The sequence below is a fragment of the Herpailurus yagouaroundi genome, unplaced genomic scaffold (assembly GCF_014898765.1).
Source record: "Herpailurus yagouaroundi ecotype Mexico unplaced genomic scaffold, PumYag 182, whole genome shotgun sequence".
NCBI lineage: Eukaryota > Metazoa > Chordata > Mammalia > Carnivora > Felidae > Herpailurus > Herpailurus yagouaroundi.
The window spans coordinates 3,691,636-3,714,417 of NW_024412413.1; the positions used below are offsets into that span (position 1 = coordinate 3,691,636).

General features: G+C 65.0%; 1 protein-coding gene across 14 annotated transcripts in view; it reads right to left on the reverse strand.

Annotated features, from left to right (window-relative positions):
• Positions 1-1,257: 1,257 nt before the first annotated feature.
• LOC121040169 (collagen alpha-1(I) chain) overlaps positions 1,258-22,782 on the reverse strand; it is a 72,419-nt gene continuing 50,894 nt past the window's right edge. For 4 of the 14 annotated variants that reach the window (XM_040490551.1, XM_040490553.1, XM_040490549.1 and 1 more), the window contains exons 2-3: positions 14,509-14,586; positions 4,726-10,493 (exon numbers count right to left, since the gene is read on the reverse strand). In XM_040490551.1, the coding sequence (XP_040346485.1) occupies positions 8,190-9,713 (1,524 nt within the window). In that variant the 5' untranslated portion in view covers positions 9,714-10,493; positions 14,509-14,586 and the 3' untranslated portion in view covers positions 4,726-8,189. The other 10 variants (XR_005795161.1, XR_005795159.1, XM_040490558.1 and 7 more) reach the window with 8 other exon arrangements.

Below are 22,782 nucleotides of genomic sequence, written 5' to 3' on the forward strand. Positions count from 1 at the left end.
TGACCACGGGAGAGGAAGTGGGCAGTGGGGCAGCGGTGAGGGGGTAGACGCTCCACGGAGGTCTCTTCTCGGGAGTCTCGGTTGTGAACTCCTACACAGCCGTCAAGACCCAGCTCAGACAGCTCCCAGCATTGTTAGGTTTCTCCACCTCTCAGGGCCCCTGCTCTGGGCACCCACAGTCCCCGACCTGTGGGGTAGCAGAGGCTTCCGGAGGGCGGGCAGGTGTAGACCCCCCGTGGCAGGGGGGGGGGGGGGCGGGATGCTCAGGATGGAGGCTGGGGCCAAAATGGTGGCTTGGGGACAGTCATGGTAGGAGAGACCAGAGCACCAGGAGGAGGGCCCCCATAAGGCCTGCACACGACCGAGAAGTGGCCAGCTAAGCCGGCCCCTCCACAGCCTCTCCTGGTCCCCGTCACAAGGTCCCCGATCCCGAATCCCCGTCTGAGGACTCTCTAGGTCTCATCTGTTCTCCTGTCAGGCTGGGACATTTGGGGGCTGTGTCCGTGTCCCGTGCCACCAGCAAGGGCCAGCCTGGAGCTGTCTCTCACAGGGGGCGGTGGGCAGACTCAGGGGGCTGGCCCCAGCTGAGGAAGGCAGGGCCTCGTTGGGTCTGTGCCGGGCACCAGGGGCACAGGGGCAGGATGTAGACTCCCCTCCCCCAGGGGTGCTCTCGGGGCGGGGGCAGGCATGACAGGCCTCTCCCAGGAGCCAGACTGGAACCGTGGGGACAGGCACACACTGGCCATCGACATGAGGCTCGGGGCCTCCGGGAGAAACGTGAGTGAACGCTTCGGCCCAAGGACGGCCACCAGAATGAGGGCTGTCCCCAGAAGCCGTCCCGAAGGAGCTGGGTGTGGGCAATGGGAACTTCTGAGCACGAGGTGCTGAGGTGGCCTTGGGGGCCAGGCCCTGGCCTGCGCTCGGAGCTGCTGATTGGGCTCCACCCTGCAAGGGGCTCCTAGGGGTCCTCTCTACAGGATGGGGGCTGAGAGACACATCCGGGGCCTGTGCTCAAAGGGGCGTGAGGGCGATGGGCTGGGGCCTGGGGTCCGGGACCGAACCCGTTGGAAAGGCCCACGGACAGGCAGGGGGCAGGCCCAGGGACCCCCAACAGCCCGCATCCAGCTCCCCAGCCAAGTCTCACACACACACACACACACACACACACACACACACACACACTCCTCCACGGCCGATGTGCCCACCTTCGTCACCCGGTTCCAGGGCTTTGGGAACGAACAAGACGTGATTCCAGAGTCACATCAGAACAGCCTTTATTGAAGTCGAGCAGTGCACGCTGCAGCCTCCCGCCCGCCTGGCCCGTCGCTCGGGGCCCCGGAGTCGCCTGCTGGCCGTGGGGGCGGCCCTCCCGCGGGCACGTGTCGCTGGGCTCCTCGGGGAAGGCAGTAGGTTGTATAGTTATCTTCCGAGGGGGCAACATCACTGCCCTGAAACCACACAACCTACTACCTCACCCCGCCGGTGCCCGGGGAGCGGGAGGCTCCGATGTCCCGCCACTGCCCCGCGCCCAGCCCCGGCCCCTGCCCGGTGGTCTGCGGCCACCGGAGCCGAGCTGGAAGGCTGGGCAGGTGCAGGGCAGGAGTGACGACGCAGATGGCCCGTGGGCTTCCCCACACACAGCGAGGCCCACGCCGTCCACCTACGAGCTGTCGGGGGCGGGCGGGGGGGGGGCGGTGGGTAGGGAGCGTGTGTCCCCAAGGGGCCAGACTCCGGGGAGCCTTCCTCCCGCTTTCCTGCCTGGAATGGCGAGTGGGGAGGAATGGGGTGGCCTCGGCCTCCCTCTCTGGGGGACGTCCCACCGCTGACCAGAGCCCAGACGCTGAGCCGGGCAGGCTGGGAAGGACATGGCGGGGGGGGTGCGCTAAGGTCGCCCGTGGGAGTCCCTGGGGGCCAGCCCTGCAACCCCAGCCAAGTCTCAGCTGCCCCTCGTCCTTCTGGGTCCACGGCTGCGCCCCACTGGTGCCCACGGCCGGCCATGGGGGCGGCTCTCAGTGCAGTGTAGGGAGGGGAGGGGGTCGGCTTTGAGCCCCGCCCCGCTCTGGACACTTCACACGGTGTCATCTTCAATTCTCATTGGTCCCCATTTCACAGACGGGGGAAGTGAAGCCCAGAGGTCAAAGGCGACCTGCCCAAGGTCACAGGCAAGTGGAACCTCGGCCCGCCCGACTTCCTGCCCGGTGGCCACCGCCCCCACCCCACCACGGCCGCTACCCATCCCCAACCTGCACCCGGATCTCCGCCCAGCCAGGGTCCCGGGTGCTGTCCATCGGCGAGATTACAGCCACTTCAGGAAAGACAGTAGATTGTATAGTTACCCAGAGCAGGGCAGAGCCCCAAACTATACAACCTACTACCTCACCCCAAAGGACCGTCGGTCGGTTGTGACGCTTCGCGGCTTCAGAGGCACCTCCTGGAGGGGGTGGGAGTGCTGTGGGGGAGGAGGGGGGGGGGGCCAGGCCGGCGGGCGGCCGAGGGCTCAGGGACTCCGGCAGGCAGGCCAGCAGGGGCCCCGGGCACCGCGTACTCCCCAGAGCCACCGCGCAGAGGGGGTCCCGCAGGAGAAAGCCAGCAACCAGAGGAAGGAGGTGAGGAGACGGAGGGAGGGGACAAGCATTGCAGTGTGGCTTTGGGCAAGCGCTACAGGTGACTGATCACTCCCATCCGGACGGAGCGGCCACCGTGTGGCCAAGGGACATCTGCTGCAAGGGTGACATTGGAAGGCTGTCACTCAGAAGCCAACATGTGGCAAAAAGGTGCTGTGTCCTCCTGGCCGCCCGCCCTCTGGCAGCACAGCCTCCCCTCTCTGGCTGCCCGAGACGCGTAGGTGGCCTCAGGGCCCGCTCCCTCCACCCACTGGGCGGCAGCGGGGGGAGGGGCGGCCTTCCCCATAGACTCTGGTCAGGCCGGTCCCGCCGTTCCAAGTGACCTGAGCTGTCCCCACTTTGGGAGACATCCCAGGACGCCGTTCTTTCTTTCCAAAGGGACCTGGCTCCCCTGGGGAAGGCAGCCGGGGCACAACCGTAGGCCCTAGAGGGCTCGGCATTCAGTGCCCGGAGGCACAGGCAGCCTGGATAAATGTCCACCATGGCCGCCACCTTGCCGGGGGCCCCCGGGAAAGGCTGGTGAGGCAAGGACTACTGTCAGCCCATCTTGTAGGTGAGCAGACGGGGGCCCAGAGAGGTAACCTCACCTTCACGGGGTCACACAGCTGACAGGCAGCAGAGGGGAGGTTACGACATTGTGCTTTCCGCCCAGCGGTATAAGGGCTCTGAGCTTCCTTCCACACCCCTCCTAGCAGGCTGCCTCCTCCAGGCAGGCCCCAGGCTGGGCCGTGCCATTTGGCCCTCACGGGTCTGGGGAAGCTAGGATTACTGATCCCTTTTTGCAGTGAGGAAACGGAGGCTCAGACCGGTGGGGGCCTCGGCCCCATGCGTGTGGTGGCGGTGGGGGGCTTGCTCTTGGGCTCTGCTGGGCTTGGCTTTTTGCCCCCTGCTGCAGACGGAGGTCTCATGCCCGTGCCCTAAGCACCCTGGGTGCCCGCCCAACTGTGCTGTGGGGAGACTGACTGCTGTTGGTCCCACTGCTGGGGAGAAAACTGGCCAAGCCTCCCAGCCCAGGACTCCCCCGAACGTCCCAGGGGGAGGGACCCTGAGCACGGGCTCTGGGCTCCAGGGTCGGCCGCTGAGACATCCATGTGCTAAGGCTGCAGGGAGGGCCCGGCCCCAGCTGGGAGACACAGACGGCACGACAGGCCGGGCCCTGCGGGGTGGGGACAGACAGGGAGACGGGAAGAGACCCTCATCCTGGTCCACCCTGGCGGTCACCACACGTACCCCCGCTTCATCCCCGCCCTCCAGCCCAGCCTGAGAAGCAGGTTGCTTGGCTTCCTTCATCGGCCCTTTGTTCTGTTTCCAGGCTGGACTTACCGAGTGGCCTCTTGGGCCAGTGGCAGGCGGCCGAGGCACATCAGGATTGCAGTCGAGGGCTGGTTCACGGCTGGGCAGAGCCAAGGGGGCTTCCCTCAAGGATTCCTGGCCCCAGAGGCCCTCCAGGCAAGGTGAGCCCGAGGGTAGCAGGTGCACCGGAGAGACAGAGCTGAGCACCTCGCTTGCATCCGCTCGCTCTCACAGACCAGGGCTCCTCCGGGCCACGTCCGGTGACCGTCAAAGGTTACAGCGTCACAAGCGCGTGGTGGACGAAGCGCGTCGCCTGGGGGAGTGTGCCGGAGAGTGGCAGGAAAAGGAGGCGTGGCTTCGGGTGCAGGGCACGGCTTGGGCAAAGGTTTGGCAGTGGGACCGTTAGGTCTCCGTCCAAGGACCCTCGTGGCTGACGGCAGGACCTGGAGACGAAGGGCAGGGGGACAGCTCCTCAGCCAGACTTCCAGAGCAAGGACGGCGGCAGAGGTGGGCGGTGGGGCCGGGGGTCACCCGTGCCGTCGTGTGAGTCACCGGGCGTGCACCCACGCCAGCCCCAGTCTGAGGCTGGGGCCACAGACGCACCGGCCTGTTTCCCGTAGGATGACCTGGCGAGGCCTCCCGCGGGCTCAGGCTGGGCTGGGCAGAGCGGGGTGGGTGGCGGGGGCGCCCTCGCAGGGTGGAGACCGCCTGGGCCCAGAGGCCCTGCCCTGACACCCACTCACCTCGAGGAAGGCCGACCGTGGACAGAAGCCCCTTTCCAGACACCGCTTCTCGACCTGTCGGGGATTTAGAGAAAAAGTAACAAGGATCAGGTGTGGGAGAAACACGCCCACGGCCGCTCTGTGGCTCCTGCCCGGGCACACCCCACCAACCCTCACATCCCGCACTCCAGTGCCAGGGACACGCTCCCCGCGAGGGCCTGGAGACAACGGCCTCCGTGGCCGCCGTGAGCTGGACGACTCTGGGTCAGAGATGACTGAGACCCGGGCTTGTCCCCGAATGGTCAAGACCACCGACGTTCCCACGCCAAGCTGGCACAGATGTTCTGGGACCTGGAGTAGGGAGGACCCAAGAGGGAGGAGCTGAGGTCCCCGCTTTCCAGAGCTCTAGGCGGGCGGGGGCTCCTGCCCTGTGGCAAGCAAGGCCTGGGGTCCTCCCAAGAGCAGAACCCCGAGGAAGGGGCTCCCAGGACCCGGCCTGAGGCCTCAGCCAGGGCTTGCTCGAAGGATCACAGAACCCCTCTGGTTCTGGGCCATTCAGGCCAGGCGACCGTTCGGGACTCTGGCGTAAAGTGGGGGTGGGGGCGGGGAAGCCAGCAAGATGCGTCCTCCAAGGAAAAGAAAAATGCCCAGGGCAGGCCTCCTCTGAGCCGCCCGGCCCATCTGTCTCTGTCCTTGCTTGTTCTCTGCTGGGGATGACAGCCCCACTTGTCCCAGCTCCTCGCCCACGAGGGCCCCGTCTCCCGCACCATGGGCCTCTCTCACTGCCCATCCGGAAGCCTCGGGGGGCCCCCAAAGGGAATCCCAGCTCTGGGACCAGCTGTGCTCACGTCTGTGAGACCCGGCCCTGCGGCAGGTGGTGCTGTGGGTGGGAGCGGTGCCCGCGGAGGAGGCGGGAATCCACTCTCCCCAGGGGCCTGGGGCGTGTTTCCTGCATACTCAACAGCCTGCTTCAAATTTCTCTAGGTGACCAGGAAGCAGGTATCATGACCCCCAGCAGGGTCCCCACTCTGGCTCTGCCCTTACCAAAACAGAGCTCACCCAAAACGCGGCTTTCTTTAGCCAACAGCTCTGGAGAGGGGGTTTTTTGGGTCAGGGGCAGGGTTTACGTTTCTGGGTCGGTGACCCATGTGCAGAGACATTTCTGAGCTAGCGGGGAAAAGGCCCCAACTCGGGGAGTCTGAGCTGGAGGGGAAGATTGGCCGGGTCCACCTGCCGGGCAAGTCCCACGAATCACCAGCGCCCTCGGCCTGGGGAGGAATCCCGAGACAGACCAAAGAGACCCTTCCCCGTCAGCCTGGAGGAGGGCTGGCGGCAGGGGCAGGAGCGCACTGTGAACGGGGCTCCCTGAGCAGGGCTGCGGGGGAGAGTGGTGGGCAGCGGCCCCATCCCAGTCCCCCTCGGTGTCCGCTTGTGGGCAGGGTGCTGGGCGGGCCCCGGTGGGAGGGGCCGGGCCGGCCAGGGACAGGTGTGTGTGGGAGGCCTCGGCGGGCAGGTGGCCCTTTCAGGGCTGGGCGGATGTCTGGAGCAAGGGAGGCAGACAGACGGTGTCACCCCGCGGTCACCTCGGGCTTGGCTCGGGGCCACTGAGAGCCGGGAGCCCCCCCGTGGCTGCCCCCCGCCACTGCCGCCCCGATTAGGTTTCTCCCCATAAAGCGGCCAGTGTTTCTGCTCGGCAAGCCGTGCCAACAATGGAGTCTGGGAAAAAGCTGTAGGGGTGGCATCCGGGGGCCCGGGCAGTGGCGGGGGGGGGGGGCGTGGGTCTGTCCCTGCAAACACGGCCCATAAAGTTCAGGAGACATGCGTACCAGGCAGTCTGACCGACGTGCACAGGGACCGTGTGCCCACTGTGGGCCTGGTGTGGCCAGGCAGCAGGGAGCCAGCCAGACCCTCACCTCCGGCACACAATTTATGGGGCGCCGAAACTCAAGCGACGAGGACAAGTTATTTTGAAGTAAAATTCTCACAATGAACGCGAGAATACCCGTGACGGAAAAACCTCCAACCTAAAGACTGACTCCTCCGCTCAGGGAGTACGAGGCCCGGTGGCCTCACGGCCCCCAAAAGCCTGTCTGGGGGGGGGGGGGGGTGGGCCAGCAGAACCAGAGCTGGGATCCAAATTTCTCTGGCCCCAGGCTCTTTCCACGGCCCCGCTTCCCTCTGGGCCGCAAAGGCCACGCAGGTGGGTGACGCCTCCAGACGGAGCCCCGGCCCCAGCCCTCCTTCTGTCTCAGGGCCCCAAAGCGTTCTCTCGTTGGCACCTTCCCTGTCCAGCTTCCCCCACGGCTGTCGCCTCAGAAGACTGTCCCACTCCAGCTCCTTGCTTTCCTGTCCCCAGAGGCCTCCGAGCTGGCGTGGTGAAGGTGGCCAGGCCTGGGGAAATGGGTGCTCCCCAGGGCAGGGGCCGGGCCCGCCGTGATGTCCTGAGCCTGGAGGAGGGCCAGGCATACAGAGGAGGCTGAACTGTCACTGCCACATTTGCCCGAGTTCGGAGGTCCCAGAAAGGACCACTTGGGAAGCCGGGGGGGCTGGGGCTGGCGCTGCCCGGGGAGGCTGGCCAGCTCTGCAGACACACTGGCATCGACGGGGGCTGTGGGCAGGCGGGAGGAGGGGACAGCTGGCTCGGAGGTCCACCGGGTCACGGTCCGGGCCCCCTGCTCTGGCGGCGAGCCGTGGGCAGGTTGGTACCTCCGGCCTCAGCCGCCCACCCTGTAGAGTGGGACCCGGATGCCGGCGGCTGTCAGAAGGAAGGGCAAGGTGCCTCTGTGCCCGGGGAGAAGGCGTCGGCCGGGGAGGCTGTTCTGTCCAGGGTTCGCTCAAATTCCAAAGGGAAAAGCACGAACGCAGAGCCCTCTCTGATCCCGAGCGTGTCTCCGTCGGGTGTCAGAAGCCACAGCGTCAGCCTCAAAGGCGCACGCGGACTTGAAATGTTCTCAGTTCGGGCCACAGTCTGGGTCACAAGGCGAGGAGCAGGGGTAAGGGAGGGGACCGGACGCACCCGTACCATTAAAAACACCCAGCATGAACCCCGCCCCGCGGCAACCACACCTGGCGGCCGCCCCCTCCGAGACGGTCGGTCGTTCCGCTGCGGGGCTCCCGGCTCCTCCAGGAGGCTCTGCGCCTGGCCTGGCGTGTGGTCACCATCCCGTCCGGCAGGCCTTCCCCAGAGGGAGCCGGGGCGTGAGTAAACCTCACTTCATGGTGATGGAATGTTCTCTCTGGGAACCGCAAGGAGAGAGCGTCTGGGAAGGGCCTGGGGCAGCGTCCAGCGGCCTTCCCAGCCTGAAGGGCTTGGCTGGGCCACAGGTGTCTGGGAAAGCCGTCTCGCAGCTCCCGGGGCCCTGCCCTGCTGCACGCCTGCTTTCTACCCCTCGACGGCGTGTAACTGACCCTCGGCGATGCAGGGGACACAGGCCGGCGCTTGCCCCCACGGCGCCTGCGTTACCCCGCATGCTGCCTGAGAATCCGCACCAGCCCCTTTAAAAGGCGCCTGCTCTCCTCAAATGCCATTCCCTCCTCTACGAGGACGTTTCTACGAACCTCCTCTAGGAGGTCCACTGCCCTCTGACGGCCTCACGGCTGGGTACCACGGGTGGGCATCGACGCCCGGCAGGCCGGCGGCTCCCTTCCACCTGCCGAGGCCGATGGAGTCCCTGTTCCTCCAGTGAACGGGCCCAGGGACAACCGCGTCTCCCTGATATTGCTCCCAGGCCCCGCAGCCAAGGCTGTCCGGATGCCGTGCGCCCACTTCCTGCCCGACCGACTCCCCTCTGTAGGGTGCTCCCTCCGACCCACTGGGTGTTGTCAGAGGGGCAAGCTTGAGAACGCTGTGCGCAGAACGAGAGCAGGAGGCACAGGAGGAGGCCGGAGGCTCTCTGACGAGGAGGGAGACGCCTGGTTGCTCCCAGCTCCGCAAAATGCCCTTCAGGGAAGCCAAGGTTCGGGGGATGTGGGTCCCGCGGAAGAGAGGACTGCGTAGGGCAGCGGGCTGGGCTGGAACGGGCTCACCCCCAGCCTGGTGCACCTTAGATTCTCGGCTGGCCCCAGCCCCACGGGAAGCCCGGCTGCAGAGCTCACCTCCTCCAGGAAGCCCCCCGTCCCTGCTTCCTGAGGACGGGCAGTAGCTGCGTCCAGACCGGAAACCTGACTGACCTCCGTGAGCCCCGGGCCCAGCACGAGGCCCAGCCAGGGAGCCCGGAGGCTCCTCAGGCAGGTAAGGGGGCAGGGTGGCTGGTGTAGGACTGAGGGGGCCGCTGGTCTCCCCAGTGTGGCCTGAAACAGATGGGGCCCTGGTCACGGTGGGTCCAGGGAGCCCATCCCCACCCACTCGGGCGAGCGTCATTTCTAGAACTGTCCGTGCCGGCCCCGTGGCTGCCAGGACTCCCTCCAGGAGCATGGCTTTAATTACAGCTCTTCTGGGCTCTGGTCTACAGCATCTCCGTCTGCTCGTCAGGGGAGGCTGGGGGGTGGCGAGGGGGCCGGCGGGCTGGGTGAAGGGCCGGGGTTCCCGGACGGCCTTGCCAAGACTCTGGCTGGTGCCAAGCCCAGGGCAGCCGCGGCCAAGGCCGGGCTGGGGCGGGGGCTGCTGCTGGGCTCCGTCCAGGCCACTCGGGGCAGGCGGGCGGGCGGTGGTCTCCCTCCCTCCTCCCCCGCCGGCCACCCGCCCGCCTGCCTCAGACACAAAATGGCGGAAGGCTGCGGCGGCCATTTTGTGGAGCCCCAGAAAGACAAAGGCAGCCAATAGCCCGGGGCAGGGACAGGCCCCGCAGCGGCAGGGAGGGGTAATGTCCACTCTGGAAGTGCGGCCGCCTCTCCTGCGTGGAGGCCCAGGGGGACCTGGCCAGAAAAAGTTGGGGGGGGGGCAGGCAGTGCCTTCTCTGGAAGCTTCCTCCTGCCCAAGCTCCCGCCACCCTGAGCTTACCCTCTCGAGGGGCTCCGGGTGGTCTGGGGAGAAGCTCTTGCCCAGGGCGGTGGCACTGACGCTCTCCCGCCTTACGGAGGAGATGGCCCGGCTCGGGGCGGCGATGCGGGGAGGCAGGCGAGAGTGTAGGCTCATGGCCTCCTTCCACAGGAAAATCCTCCTTTGCCCCAGACCCTCGAAGGGTGGTCTTCATTTGCCTGGTGGCGGGGTGGCCTCTGACCAGATGGCCGGAGGGGCTGGCCCGCATTCCGGGGACATCCCAGCACATCCCACCCCGGGGTCCAGGCTGCCGGCTTCTTCCTGCCCATTGCTGGCAGGCGCAGGGACAGCTGGCAGGACCGGCCGTGCCAGGGCAGCGCCGGGGGCGGGGACACCGGGGAGACCGGCCCCAGCCCCTCCCCGACCTCCCACAGCACCCAGGGCCCTGCCCGACGGGACCCCGAGCCACGTCCCAAACCTCGAGGCTCCTGTTCTGCCTCCGTCCGGTGACAGCCCACCTCCTGCTCGTGTCCCCTCCGGGGAGCCCCTGCCCACGTCCTGTGGGCGAGAGGCGCTGCCCCATCAAACACCCGCTGGACAGGAAGCCCCCTCTGCCGCACCGCCCGATGGGCGGTGGATACACCCCAAGGGCCCATGTCTTTCCGACTCTGTGCTGCCCGTGGTCTCCGCACCTTTAGCACGTCTTGCTCAGAACCCCAGATGGAAGGCAGATACACGCAGGACTGCTCCGGGGGCCCTGGGCCCAGGCACAGGCCACCCCTCCCTGCCTGTGCAGAGGGAAAGCCTGGGCCCAGGCCAATCCCACTTTACAGATGGGCAGACTGAGGCCAAGGGTCCGGGGAGACGGTCCTCACTCACACAGCTGGGGCCTTGTGCTCTGACGGGGACAGGCTGATCCAGAGGCAGGGGCAGGGCCTGTGTCAAGAAATAAGACAGTGAAGGGTGCCTTGGGGGCTCAGTTAAATGTCCGACTTCGGCTCAGGTCGCGATCTCGTGACTTGGGGGTTCGAGCCCCCGCGTCGGGCTCTGTGCCGACAGCTCAGAGCCTGGAGCCCCTTCAGATTCTGGGTCTCCCTTGCTCTCTGCCCCTCGCCCACTCACACTCTCTCTCTCAAAAATTAAATAAACATTTTTTTTTTTTTATAAAGGAACAAGACAGTGGGATTGGGAAGGCAGCCCCACACCTTTCCTACAGGGTGGCTGCTACCATAGGCCACGGCACGGCATGGAGGGCAGGTGCCACGGTCCCCATCACCTGCGTAACCACAGCTGTCCTGACTACACACACCGGGTGTGAACAAAGCGGTGTCCTCACTGAGGACCACTCCCGGGAGCAGATTCTCCGTGGGAGCTGCCCCACGGGGATGAGACAGCCTCACAGCCCAGGTCCGACCCCCATTTGCCCAATACTGCTGCAAACGCGTGTCCCCCTTCCCGGGCACGTGCTCCCCATCGGACACGCGGCCAACGCAAACCCCCAGCACGTGCGACATGCCAGGCACAGACCTGCGTCCATCCCGCTGAGGGCCTCAGTCGGTCCCCATTACAGCCTGATCTGCCGAGAAGGGACCAGCACAGAGAGGCTAAGGCACTTCCCACGCTCACACAGCCAAAGACAGGCATCCTGTGCCTACGGCACTGGGGAGCGGAAACCCACGGACGTCTCCACTTACGGAGCCCCGGTCACACAGCTGCTAAGAAGGACCGGACTCCTCTGTACTTGGGGGACCCTAGGAAGCCCCACTTCTGAGATGTTTGCCTTCTCTTCCTCAAGGCGACAGGGTGTTGTGGCGTCCCCGATTCTCCAAGGCCGCCAGGCTAGGTGAGCGTCGGTGGTGGTGGAGAAGAGAAGCTCGGACCCAAGCACACCGGAACAGGGACAGCAGTCGGGCTGCTGAAGGGTGGAAGCCTCTCTTTTCCCACCAGAGCTGGCCAGCTGGCCTTCCAGCACCGTAGTATCTGGAGAATAAGGCCTCCAACCGGGGGGGTCCGAGGCCAAGTGTCCAGCCAAGCCCAGACCTGGGGGGAAATGGCACTGTGGGTTGCACCCTGTCAGAAAGTCTCTTTCGACACCCTCCGGCTCACCCTGGGCACCACTCCGGCGAGGGCCTGAGCTGGAGGTCCCGGCCTCGGCCCCCTGCCCGCCCCCCGGGGAGGCTGCCTCTTGGGATCCGGCAGCCCGACAGCTCAGGGGGACCCCGACGCTTCAGGGAGGCCACACGCTCCTGGAACCCAGACAGACGTGCTTCTCAGCAGGTTGGGGCCAGGCCCCTGCTCTGCTGCCGGGCGGCCTTGTGGTCTGGGGCTGGCCCCTTGACCTCCCTGAGCCTCTGTCCCCCCCCCCCCCCCCCCCCCCCCCCCCGCCCCGGGCAGTGGCACCGAGACAACCGCCCAGCAGGGCCGACAGCACCAGCGATGGCACTGGGGGGAGGGGCGTCCGGCTCTCTCGAAGAGCAGCAAAGCGTTTGTTGCTTCCTTCTCTCCTCACGTCTCAAGGTTAACCATTCCCGGCCAGCACGCTGCTGCTCAGAACCAGTGAGAAGCACCGAATGAAGCCCGTCATTCTGCATTTTGTACTTTCACTGGGACCAAAAGATCAGACGCAAGGTATTTTTTAAGGCCTCAACTTCCGAGTAAATCAAGGCTGGCTGGACATTTAGCGTCAGAACAAATTCCTGCTTCTCCTCGGCCGTAGGCACCAGACTCGGGTCAGCCCCGGAGCAGGCAGATACGGCTCCTCAGCATGGCTCTGCCGTGGGGTGTCGGGCCCGTGACCCCAGGCCTCACTTTTCCGTGAACCGCCGTCTGTGTCAGCTTCGGAAGAACACGGCAGCCTGTCCACCCACAGGCAGCCGGGGTGCCGGGGAGGGCAGGGCCACGTCCCTTCAGAGAGCAGGCCACCACTGGGAGCCGAGCAGAGGCACGTGGCTCCTGCCCTCACCTGGCGTGGGGGAGACACTAGGGGCTCAGTGCAGGGGAAGGGACTAGAGACGGAGGGAGCCTCCCGCGCCCAGACCTCTCCCCTTTCGGGGCCAAGTCTGGGCAGACCTCAAGGAGAGCAGTACTGGGTCAGTTCAGAAAGAGCCCACTCACCAAGTCACCGTCCCCCCATAAACCTTTGGTGCCCCCAGCCCAGCGTCCTGAAGGGGCTCCATCATCCCAACAACCCCCCAGGCCACAGGTGAGGCCAGAGCCGGGCTATTCGCAGCCCCCGGCCTCCGTTTCTAGTTGGACAGAATGGAGATGATGAACCCCACCTTGCTGGTCATGCTGGGGCTACAGGAGGGCGTGAGTGCACACGGGAGGGGCGCCCTCCCCTCTGGCCCCGGGGCATGTTCTCACCCTTGCAGTGAGTGCCTGGGCTGTAAGGTCATCCTGGTGACCACTCAGGCTCTGGATGAGCACAGAGCAAGCACCTACTGTATGCATCGGCCGGGTCTTCTGTCCCCTGCACAGTATGGGGGGGTACAGGTCCTGCCCCGGGAAAGCCCGCTCCTCCAGGCCTGTCCTTCTCCGCCCACAACCCTCCCCACGTCACCTGGGCCTCGGCTACTGTGTACGGACCCCCTCGTCCTGGTCCAAGAGCCCTCTGGCCTCCCAGGCGGGCCGGCCCTGCCTCCTTCGACCTCCGCCCACGGTCCTGGGGACACACCCTTGCGGCCTCCTGCTTGTGTCTGTCAGGGCTTGGGGACTCAGGACCCGAGTCTGGTGCCCGCGTCTGCGCGAGGAGCGAACCTCCGGGGGCCTGGGTTTCATTTGGAGCCTGGAGGCTACCTGCAGCCAGCGGGACATCGGGGGATTTCGCAGCGTGCGCCCGGGAAAGCACCTGGACTAGATGGCCTTGGGCACGGCCCAGGAGGCCCTGGGGACATCTGGGACCAGCTGCACCCCAGGCCACCCCCCCCCCCCCAGCTTCCTGTCGCTCTGCTCCGCGTCTCCTCCCTTCCTGTGCCCTGCCCTGCTTTCTCTCTGCCTCCACTCTGTCCTTCCCCTTCGTCTGGTAACCCCCCCATGTCCCCCTTTCCCTCTGTCCCGCGTCCTCTGGGGGCCTCCCCCTCTCCCCACCCACATTCCACCCCCCATCTCGGGCACCGGCTGGCGCCCGCTCTGCGTGCAGACACAAAAGCCCCGGGGGCCGCGTCTGCAGAGTCTTGCGGGCAAGCTGGACCTATAAACACACGAGGCCCAGATGGCAGAGGGGTCCTGAGCCCAGACACAACAGCCTGGGGTCCTCTCCACCCAGACCCGGGAGGCAGGCCTGCCCCTGGCCATGGCAACAGCGGGGGAGGGGAGGGGACGCCTGTCTGGCCCACATGGCCCCACTGACTTCCCAGGAGGCTGGAAGCAGCCGAGTGGGTCCCGCGGCCTGCACCGTGGGCCGGCTCTCAGGGGGGGCGCGGGGCGTGGGCAGGGGGCCTCTGGGCACGACAGGCCTCCGCCAGGGCCACGAGGCCGCCAGGATAGGGAGTGGCAGGCCGGGGCCCCCTCACCTGCTGAGCCCCTGAGCTCTGCCCACTCCACAGACACTTCCAACAGTCCCCAGCAGCCGGCCCGGGCCCTCCCACCACGGACCCCCGAGACAGATGGCGCCTTGCAGAAGGAGCTTCCCTCGGCTTCTGTGCAGAAGGGAGCCAGAGACACGGGCCTGAGTCCAGCTTCCCGGGGCAAGAGACCAGGGCAAGCCCCTGGCTTCTGGCGGACCTTGGTCCCTCGGCTACGGAGAGAGGCTGGTGGCAGGTCAGGGCCGACGCTGGAGCAGGCCCAGCTGAGCTTGCAAAAACGTGAGTACCGCCAGCCCGCTCCTCTGTCCTCCGCTAGCCTCCACGCGTGTTACGTGCGTGCGCGTGTCCCGCTCCAGACGTGCCCGCCCCGGGAGGTACCTGGGGGGAGGGGGAGCCCTGACTTTCAGTGTCCAAGGTGCTGCACTGACCTGAGGGTGGTGCACGGTCAGTCGTCTGAACGTCAGGGGTCACTTGCAGAACAAGGTGACGGGACGCAGGGGTGAGTCCTGGAAGGAGAGAGATGCTATGTGAGTCTCGGGAAAGAGCCCCCCAGGATACGTGCGGTGCCCTTGCCCCGACCCACCCTGCCCGGAGAGCCTGTGAGGTCACCTCAAGGGCCCCAGCTGTGACCGTGTGCCCCAAACACTGGGAACGGAACACCCCGATTTTCTGGGGTCGTCCGTCTCTGGGCCGCAAACGTGCAGACTCGGGGCCAGAGACAGACGTTCGCCATCAGCCTCGGCAAGGCCTGATGGCGCGGCCGGGGCCCCTCACTGCCTCTCTCTCAAACTAGGCTTTTCGGGTCGGGGACAGTCAAGTGACAGAGTGCGTGAGGCTCTGGCGAGGACGAGGGGACCACGGCCGTGCCGAGTGTGAGGGAGGGCTCTCCTCTCCACCCGCCCTGGTCCAGGGCTTTGGGGCATCCTGGAGCGTCAGCCCCAGGCAGCTCTCTTGGGATCACTGGTGCAGAAAACGCTCTCTGAACGTCACTTCCTGCAAGGGATAGTCTTTTCCTCTTTGCTTTGGACGCTAGAAGTTCAGAGCTGAATTTACAGGTCCCGACTTGGCTTCGGCTAGGCCTAACTTTGATTTTCCCTCTGCCCTAATTTCTTCAGCCGTTTATTTTTATTCTTCTGCATTGTCTGTGTTGCTCGAAGCTTCAACGTAAACGTACGCACTTTTTATACTTCTACGCCTACTTATTTATGTGGCAGGACAGAAGCAAGTAGAACGTAAAACACCTTCGTTCCCTCTCTGCCCGCGTGATCAGTGGGGGCTACGTGCAGAGGCTTCATCTTTACAAGGGGTGGGTTGTGTCTGTTCCCAAGCCAGACCCCCCCGCCCCGCCCACTTCTTGGCCAGAAAAAGAGGCTCCCTCTTCCGCTTCTGTTGGTGCCGAGGGGGACGCACAAGAGGTCTGGATGCCCCTTTTGCAACAGAACCTCAGGGAGAGGCCACGGCTTCCCCGAGACCACACGGCAGCGAGGGCCAGGTGGGGCTGGGCCCCAGGAGGTTTGATCTGGATACTGGGGCCCAGTCCCCTGCGATGGTGTGGCCACTCCCGTGAGCCCTCAGGGCTGGCAGTGGCTGTCCCAGGAGCAGCGTGGGTTTGGAGGTGCCGTTCCGGAACACTGCAGAAGGCATGGACAGAGAGCCTCGGGGGAAACAGCCAGTCTGGACCCCCGGCCGGCCCCACGCAGCCCCTGCCACGGGCAGGTGCAAACAGACCCGGGACCGCCACACAGAGCTGCTCAGATCACGGAGACCTCTCCCCACATGGATGTCTCCCCGAGGCTGTGGAACTGACCGGAAGCCTGTGGCCGTGGCCGCGGCAGGCCTGGGGTCCAGTTCCCGGGGCCCAGAGACCCTCCCGGCTGCCTCAGAGATGCTGCCGACAAGGCCCCTGGCCGCTTGGGGCGGAGGCTGCCCACGAGTCCTCACGCTGCCTCAATTCACCGTCTCCCCTCCCGCAGCACCAGAACACGTAAACGGGAAATAATGGAGGGAGGGGACCGGACCCTGCTGGGCTGCAGCACGGAAAGAGCCCGGCACAGCCCAAACACCCGGAGAGTTTGCTGCCTTTGAGTGAAGTATAAACCGCTGTGCTTCTTGGCTGCGTCCCGTGTGCAAAGACTTTTGTCCCATCCCCTGGGCCCTCTCACTGAAGCCACATGTGCTCTGGGATTTACTTTGTGTCCCCAACACTCCACCAGGAAGAACACCTACCCTGAGTCTTAGGGATGAGTAAACTGAGGCCGCAAAGGAGCCGTCCAGTCTGCCGGCTCGCGGCTGGGGCCGGGCGCGCCCGTCACCCCCACCGCCGCAGGTGCCGACGGTCAGAACTGGCTCAGGAGAGTCTCTGTGCCAACAGCTTGGCCCTCCTGGCCCTCCCTGATCCCGTCTGCTTCGAGGAGGTGACTCAGAGACTCGGGCCGCAGGACTGAGAGGCACAGGCACACGGCAGGCCAGGGAATCCTATGCTCTGCGCACACCTCGCTTCCGCCCTGGAAGAAGGATCTCATCCTCCTGCCAGGGGCCAACGAATCCCTCAGGAGCTCTGGGCAGGGTGGGTCCTGCTGCCAGAATCTTCTGAAAGATGGGCTCACACTCCCCTCCTGGCCAGGCGGCCCGCCTCCAGGGCTGCCTCCCCGCCCCGGCCCAGGACAAAGACCATCTACTGGGGCCACGCAGTCCTGGAGTGTCTCCCAAAGGCCACGATGGGTCCCGCTTCCGTGGGGGTGCTCTGGGATGAGGCACGTCCCAGAAGACACAAGGTGACCGAGCAATCAGCCGGGCAGGCCCTGGGGGCACGTGGCCCCGAGAATGGGACAGGGCTCAGCGTGACCCTCCCCACCACAACCACCCACAGATGGGCCGGGCCCACCGCGCACCGCGGGCAGGTGCCGAAGCGCCCGGAGGTTACCGACTGCAAGGAAAGCCTCATCTGACCGCCCTGGTCGGGACTCCCACCCAAAACTGAGCCCCAACCACAGGCTTCCTGGCAGCCCATCCGCACACGGCTCCAGTGTCTGCAGGGAGAGGGCCGACGGTGAGGTTGCCATCACGGTGTCTCCACCCCCTTGCTCCAGCCCTGCACTGGCACCTGCTGTCCCCTGGGCCCGGAACGTTCTCCTGCCATCAAACACCTAACCCTATACCCATCGTTCGGGTCACTCTTCCAGGGATGCCGCCTGGGTCAGAGTGGTCTGGGGGTCCCCTGCAATCAGCTCACAGAGTCCCGCCCTGCCCGCCTCCCCCGAGGCCAGCAGCTCTGCAGCAGGAACCATCACCCCTGCAGCTTTGCACAGGCACAGCCTCGCCCCTGCCCAGCACCCAGGATGACGGCAAGCGCCCCCCACTCTTGGAACATCGTCTGCTAGCTGGGACTCAGATGGTGTAGACAGGACTCTGGGTCTTTTCCCAGTGAGCCAGTGAGAGGACACTCCAGAACGGACGGAGCAAAACATCCGGCCCAGGGTGACTCCCAGGCCCAGCTCAGGCTTGTGTCTGGGGTCGCAGGCTCTCCGGAAGCAGGACTGGCACCCCCTGTCTGTGCATATGTAACGGGAGACCCAGTCCAACTCTCCGAAGAAAGAAACAGACCCACTCTGCCTCTGCCCCAGGCTGGGTGTGGACGGTGGCCTGGAGGAGGAGAGTCCCAGCACCGAGTCCCAGGTGCTGGTTCCCTTCCACACCCTCCTCCCCGGCCCTCTGTCAGCGCCCCCAGGTTCCTGAACATGCCTAGGCTCCCATAGCACCCCCCCCCCCAGGTGCAAGAATGTGGCTGCTCTGTCCCCTCAGGAATGCGACCTTCCTGGGACCCTTCCTGTCACCTGAGCAGGTCCTACCTGGAGCCACCAAGTGGCTCACAGCCCTCCTGGCAGAGGCCCTGGACAGTGGGTGTCATGGGACTCTTAAGGCTGTCAGAGGCCAGAGGGGACCTGACTGCTGCTCGGTTCCCAAGGATGTGCTTGGACTCCCAGTCCCCAAATGCTGGGCGGAGCCCCAATGTCACCCCTTGACGGAGACCTACAGGAGCTTGTGAACCCGATGCCCCAATCGTATGCGGTGTGGACTCAGACCCCCGAGTCACACAGCTCTGGGTTCTAATCCTGTTTCTCCTAGCTCAGCCTCAGTTTCCCTAGCTGCAAGATGGGGCTTCTGACCTGGAGCAGCTCACTGTCCCGTTTTACAGCAGGGGGGCCATCCCCGGGAGGGGACTGCCCTGAGACCACACAGCCCTTGCGTAGCGGGCTGGGACGCCCTCCCGGCCTCTCCTACCAGCAGGATGGGGCCCCCCGCCTGTGCACTGATGTTTGAGAACCCCAGGCCCACCTGCCCGAGCCTACGAGATACCCCTGGGGCTGGTCAGGAAATCCCTCGGGCGAGGCTGTCTCTGACACCCTCACCGGGAGTTGATGGGACAGTTGCTCTGGGGCCCGCCCAGGGAAGGAGCCCCCAAAACAGCACCAGGGAGCCAACAGAGAAGGCAGCCACTCTTCTCTCTGGACGGCACGCAGGGCAGGGGCTCACAGAGGGGCGCTCCCACACCACCGTGCCCGCAGGCCCAGCAGTCGACGCCCCCTTTTTGCAAATAGCCCAATTCAGTATATCCGGGGAGCTGGGGGAGGGTCCCCCGTGCCTGTTCTGGACACACAAGGGGTGTGAAACTTCTGTCCTGGCAGGTGAGTTGGGCTCCAGCTGCAGGAGCAGGTGTGGCTCTTGGCCCAGCCCTTGAGACACAGGAACCACACGTGGCCACGGCTGGAAAACTCTCTAGGACGGCTGCCCACGGGGGGGTGATGTGAAGCCAGGATGCCCCTTCCAACTCCAGAGCAGCACTGACAGCATGCTCTCCCCCTGGGATACTCTGTGGCTCCCATATCCTTGCACCCACTCTCCCAATGACGGCACAGAACAGAGGGCTGAGTGTCCCCCAGGGACCCACTCAGGGGAGGCCCCAGCGGGCACCGGCACACCGAGGCACTCTCTCGGTCTTCCCACCTTCACTCTGCTCGCTCCTGAGCTAGACTGCCCTTGTGTGGCCTGCCCTCGGTGCCTCTGAAAATCTGCCGAGTCCAGCGTTCCCCCTCTGGGCTGTCTGAGCCTTCCGACGCTGTCCTCCATCAACAGGCCCGCCCACACGGTGTGGGGGGCGGGGAAGGGTGGCAGGGGCCCCCGCCTGTCTCAGGGTCACTAATCAACTCCGAGCTTGGGCCCCCAGGTTCCAGAGGTCATAAGGCAGGTTGAGGGGAGCGTGGGGAGCCGGCCAGATCTACTACCTCTGTTTGGGGTACGGCTCCAGGCACAAGATCATCCTCTCTTGCCCTGTCTCCTCCTGGGACGTGGGAGACACTGCCTGCCTCCCAGAGCTGTGGCCCGCGTTTCAGGGGACAAAAGCAAAAGTCACAAGCCCGGGGCTGGCTTGTAATGATGCCTACCACTGCTCCCCTTCCGGGACCCCGGAACCACCCAGGGGCCCTGTACTGCGACCCTGTTCCCCCTCAGAGCCTGTGCCCCATGGTGCGGTCACTCGGATGATGGGGCAGCCCAGGCCACCTTGGCAGCTTTTTCTCTTGCATTTCTGTCACCTGCAAGGCTGTCACAATGAGGCTGGTGCTTAAATCTTTCAGAACCAACACCAGGGCCCCACCCTGGTCCCCTCCTTGCCCACGCCCATGCCCATGAGTATCCCTGGTCTCTGGAACATTCCTGTGTCTATCTGCAGGGTGGTCCGGGGGCCACCGAGGTCCCATTTCAGCTCTGGACAAGTCCCTGTGCCTCTCTGGGCCTCAGGCTCCCAAAGTGTCACACAGAGACAGCGACATACACCTCAGATTTACGCACAAGATTAGATGCGATGCCTGCTCCACACCCAGGCCGAATGGGCTCCCCGGTGCCCTGCCCCCACCCAACCACCCCCACCCCCGATGCTTTGAGGACATGTGACAACTCACTCTGGGTCATCCTGGAGAAATTCCTTCCCAGCCTCTTGTCTTACCAGTGACCAAGTCGCCTGGGGCCCGAGTGGACACCGTGCGGCAGGAGCTCAGAGCCCCCAGCAGGAACCCTGATGTTGGCCGAGCCGCAGGGCCCAGAGCCACGGAAGCCCAGACCCCCAGAGGGCTCGGCCTGCCTAGTCCACACGTCTCCTCGGCATTAAACTTGGCCTTTCTCCAAGGTCACGTGTAGGAGAAACATCCTCCCCACAAGAGCCAGTTGCTAATGAATCACGCAGAGCACACCCTCGACTTAGGTGCAGAAGTGGGAAGGAAGGAGGTCTGGCCCTGGGTCCTGTTGGACACCCAAGGCCTCAGAGGGACCCAAGACAGGCCGGGAGGGGTCAGAAGTAGGCCGTGAGCTTGTGGGCAGCCACATCCTGCGGCTTCATTGGGGTCAACACGGCCCCGGCAGGGACGTGGGGCGCCGATGGCCGGCGTGGTAAGGGCACAGGAAGCCCAGATCCCCGAGGACACGGCATCCAGTGGCAGAGCCGCTGGCCCCGGGGAGGAGCCCAGGCTGCGGCTGCCAGACGGCCACGTAGAATCTCCCGGGTTCCGTGGCCTTCAGAAGCCTGGCCTCTCTGGGCCCCAGTTTTGTAGCTTAAAAAGCAGCCATTTACAGCGCCTGACATCAGAAGCCGAACGAACACGAAACTCCCGACGGCAAGTGTCGGGGCCCACGGGGGGTCCTCCCGCAGGTCAGCTGCCGACGCCACGCTAATCCCCAACTCGGTTCCGGAAAAGTGAGCCACTCCCTGGTGCGCCTCTGTTCGCACACCCACCTTGAGCTCTACGGAGTCGGGGTTTGTCGAAAAGGATGTCAAGGCATCTTAAGGGCAAAGTACCGGGCCCAGTGCTAACGTGACCACAGAACTGTGCTCCACAGACGTCCCTTCCAGACATCACGCTCTGAACGCTCCGCACGCGGACGGACGCTTGAGGACGGGCCCCGCCCCGACGCGGCAGCACAGCCACCAGCATCGGCCTTGAGGGGCCCCCACGCACTCCCCAACCTCAGCGGCCCCTTCAGCACCCCCCCCAAGTCACCTCTGCTCATTTTCAATGGCCCCAAACACGCCCCGGCCAGGGCGCCGCCTTGCTGGCCCCCACGACATCAACGTCTCTGGTTTCGGGGCGCAATATGCGGTGATGATGTGAGTCAGTGTCACCCCGGCCAGGCGGTGGGCTTTGTGGCTTAAGTGACGTTTTCTTCATTCAACAAGATCTGCGCAAGCGAGAAAGACGCAGCAGACGCTCGGCCCACCTCTGCTGAGCCCTGGGCGGACCCGCTCCCAGGAGGGGCTCGCTGTGTGTCGAGGCGGGCTGCCTCGGCCTTTCCTCGCAGCGTCTCGACACGGCGTGCCCTCCGGTGGCTCCATCACAGCCGCCTGGCCCAGACGTCAACGCCGGACCCTACCCGGCTGCTCCGCTTCTCGTGTTCCGGAGAGGCGTGAGGACGCACGCCTCTGTCTGCGGGCCTAGATCTTTTCCCCTTCCCCAGGGGAGACCCCCAGAAGTGGGGTCCCAGCCCGAAGACCCAGGGGCACCTACAGACACCCGAGGCAGCCGCTCCAAACCTGGGGCCTCAGAACCTTCCAGAGACTCACCAGATGGCGGCGGTGGAGGTCACAGAGATGGTGGCAAAATGGAGGCTCAGAGCGGGGGAGGGAAGGGCCCGAGCTCACACAGCAAGCCGACAGCAGAGCCGGGGAGGCGTCACCTCCCCGAGGAACGCTTTTTAAAAGGCCTTAATGGTGGGCGCCTGGGTGGCTCAGTCAGTTAAACATCTGACTCTTGGTTTCGGTTCAGGTCACAAGATTGAGCCCCGTGTCAGGCTCTGGGCTGACAGCATGGAGCCCGCTTGAGATTCTCCAAATCTCCCTCCCCTTCCCCTGCTCACACTTGGTCTCTCAAAATAAATAAACATTAAAAAAAAAAAAAAAAAAAAAGCCTTAATGGAAGCTGCCCCAGACCTGTCCTGGCTGGACAAAGACGCCAGGGCCCTCGGAAAGGTCTGGGCACCGATGCCCTCACTCATCACAGACCCGTGAAGACGAACAACGGGGAAGAAGAGGGGTGCGGGAGGTGCGACTGAGGCGCAGGGGGGGAAGAGGCCGGGGGGCTTTGGCATTTTCGAGGACTTCCTGGAGGAGGAGGACCCCCACAGGCCGCAACGCGACAGAGCCGTGCGGGAAAACTCACAAACTGGAAACGTCTGACCTAAACAGAATGTGCCAGTACTTGTTAATGACACGCGGTGGGGAAACGGCCCCAGAGCCTTCTAGGACACCTCTCACAGCCTGGTCTTCCCGCCTGGAACCCCCAGAGAAGCAGCTGTGGTTTTCCCGTGGCCTGGAATCCTCCCTCCGTGGGCCGGAGGTGCTCAGGGTGCCTCCACGTGGTCTGTGGGGAGGTTAGGGTTAGGCTCACAAGCCCCTCAACTTACTCCCAGAAGGGAACATACTGGTGGGGGTGGAAAAGTAGCCTCTGTCCCGTTTCTCCGAGAGCCCGGGTGCCCCGGGGGATGAGGCCAGCCCAGTGGCTCATGCTGCTGCCCTGAGTGCAGGGAGTTGATTCACAGCCTCGGCTTCTTCCGTTTCAGTCTCTGGATCCCGTTTCATTCATTCATGAAATGTTCCCCAAGAGCCTACCCTGTGCCAGGCTGGTGATTTTGGCCTGTTCTTCTGGAGAGGCTCAGTC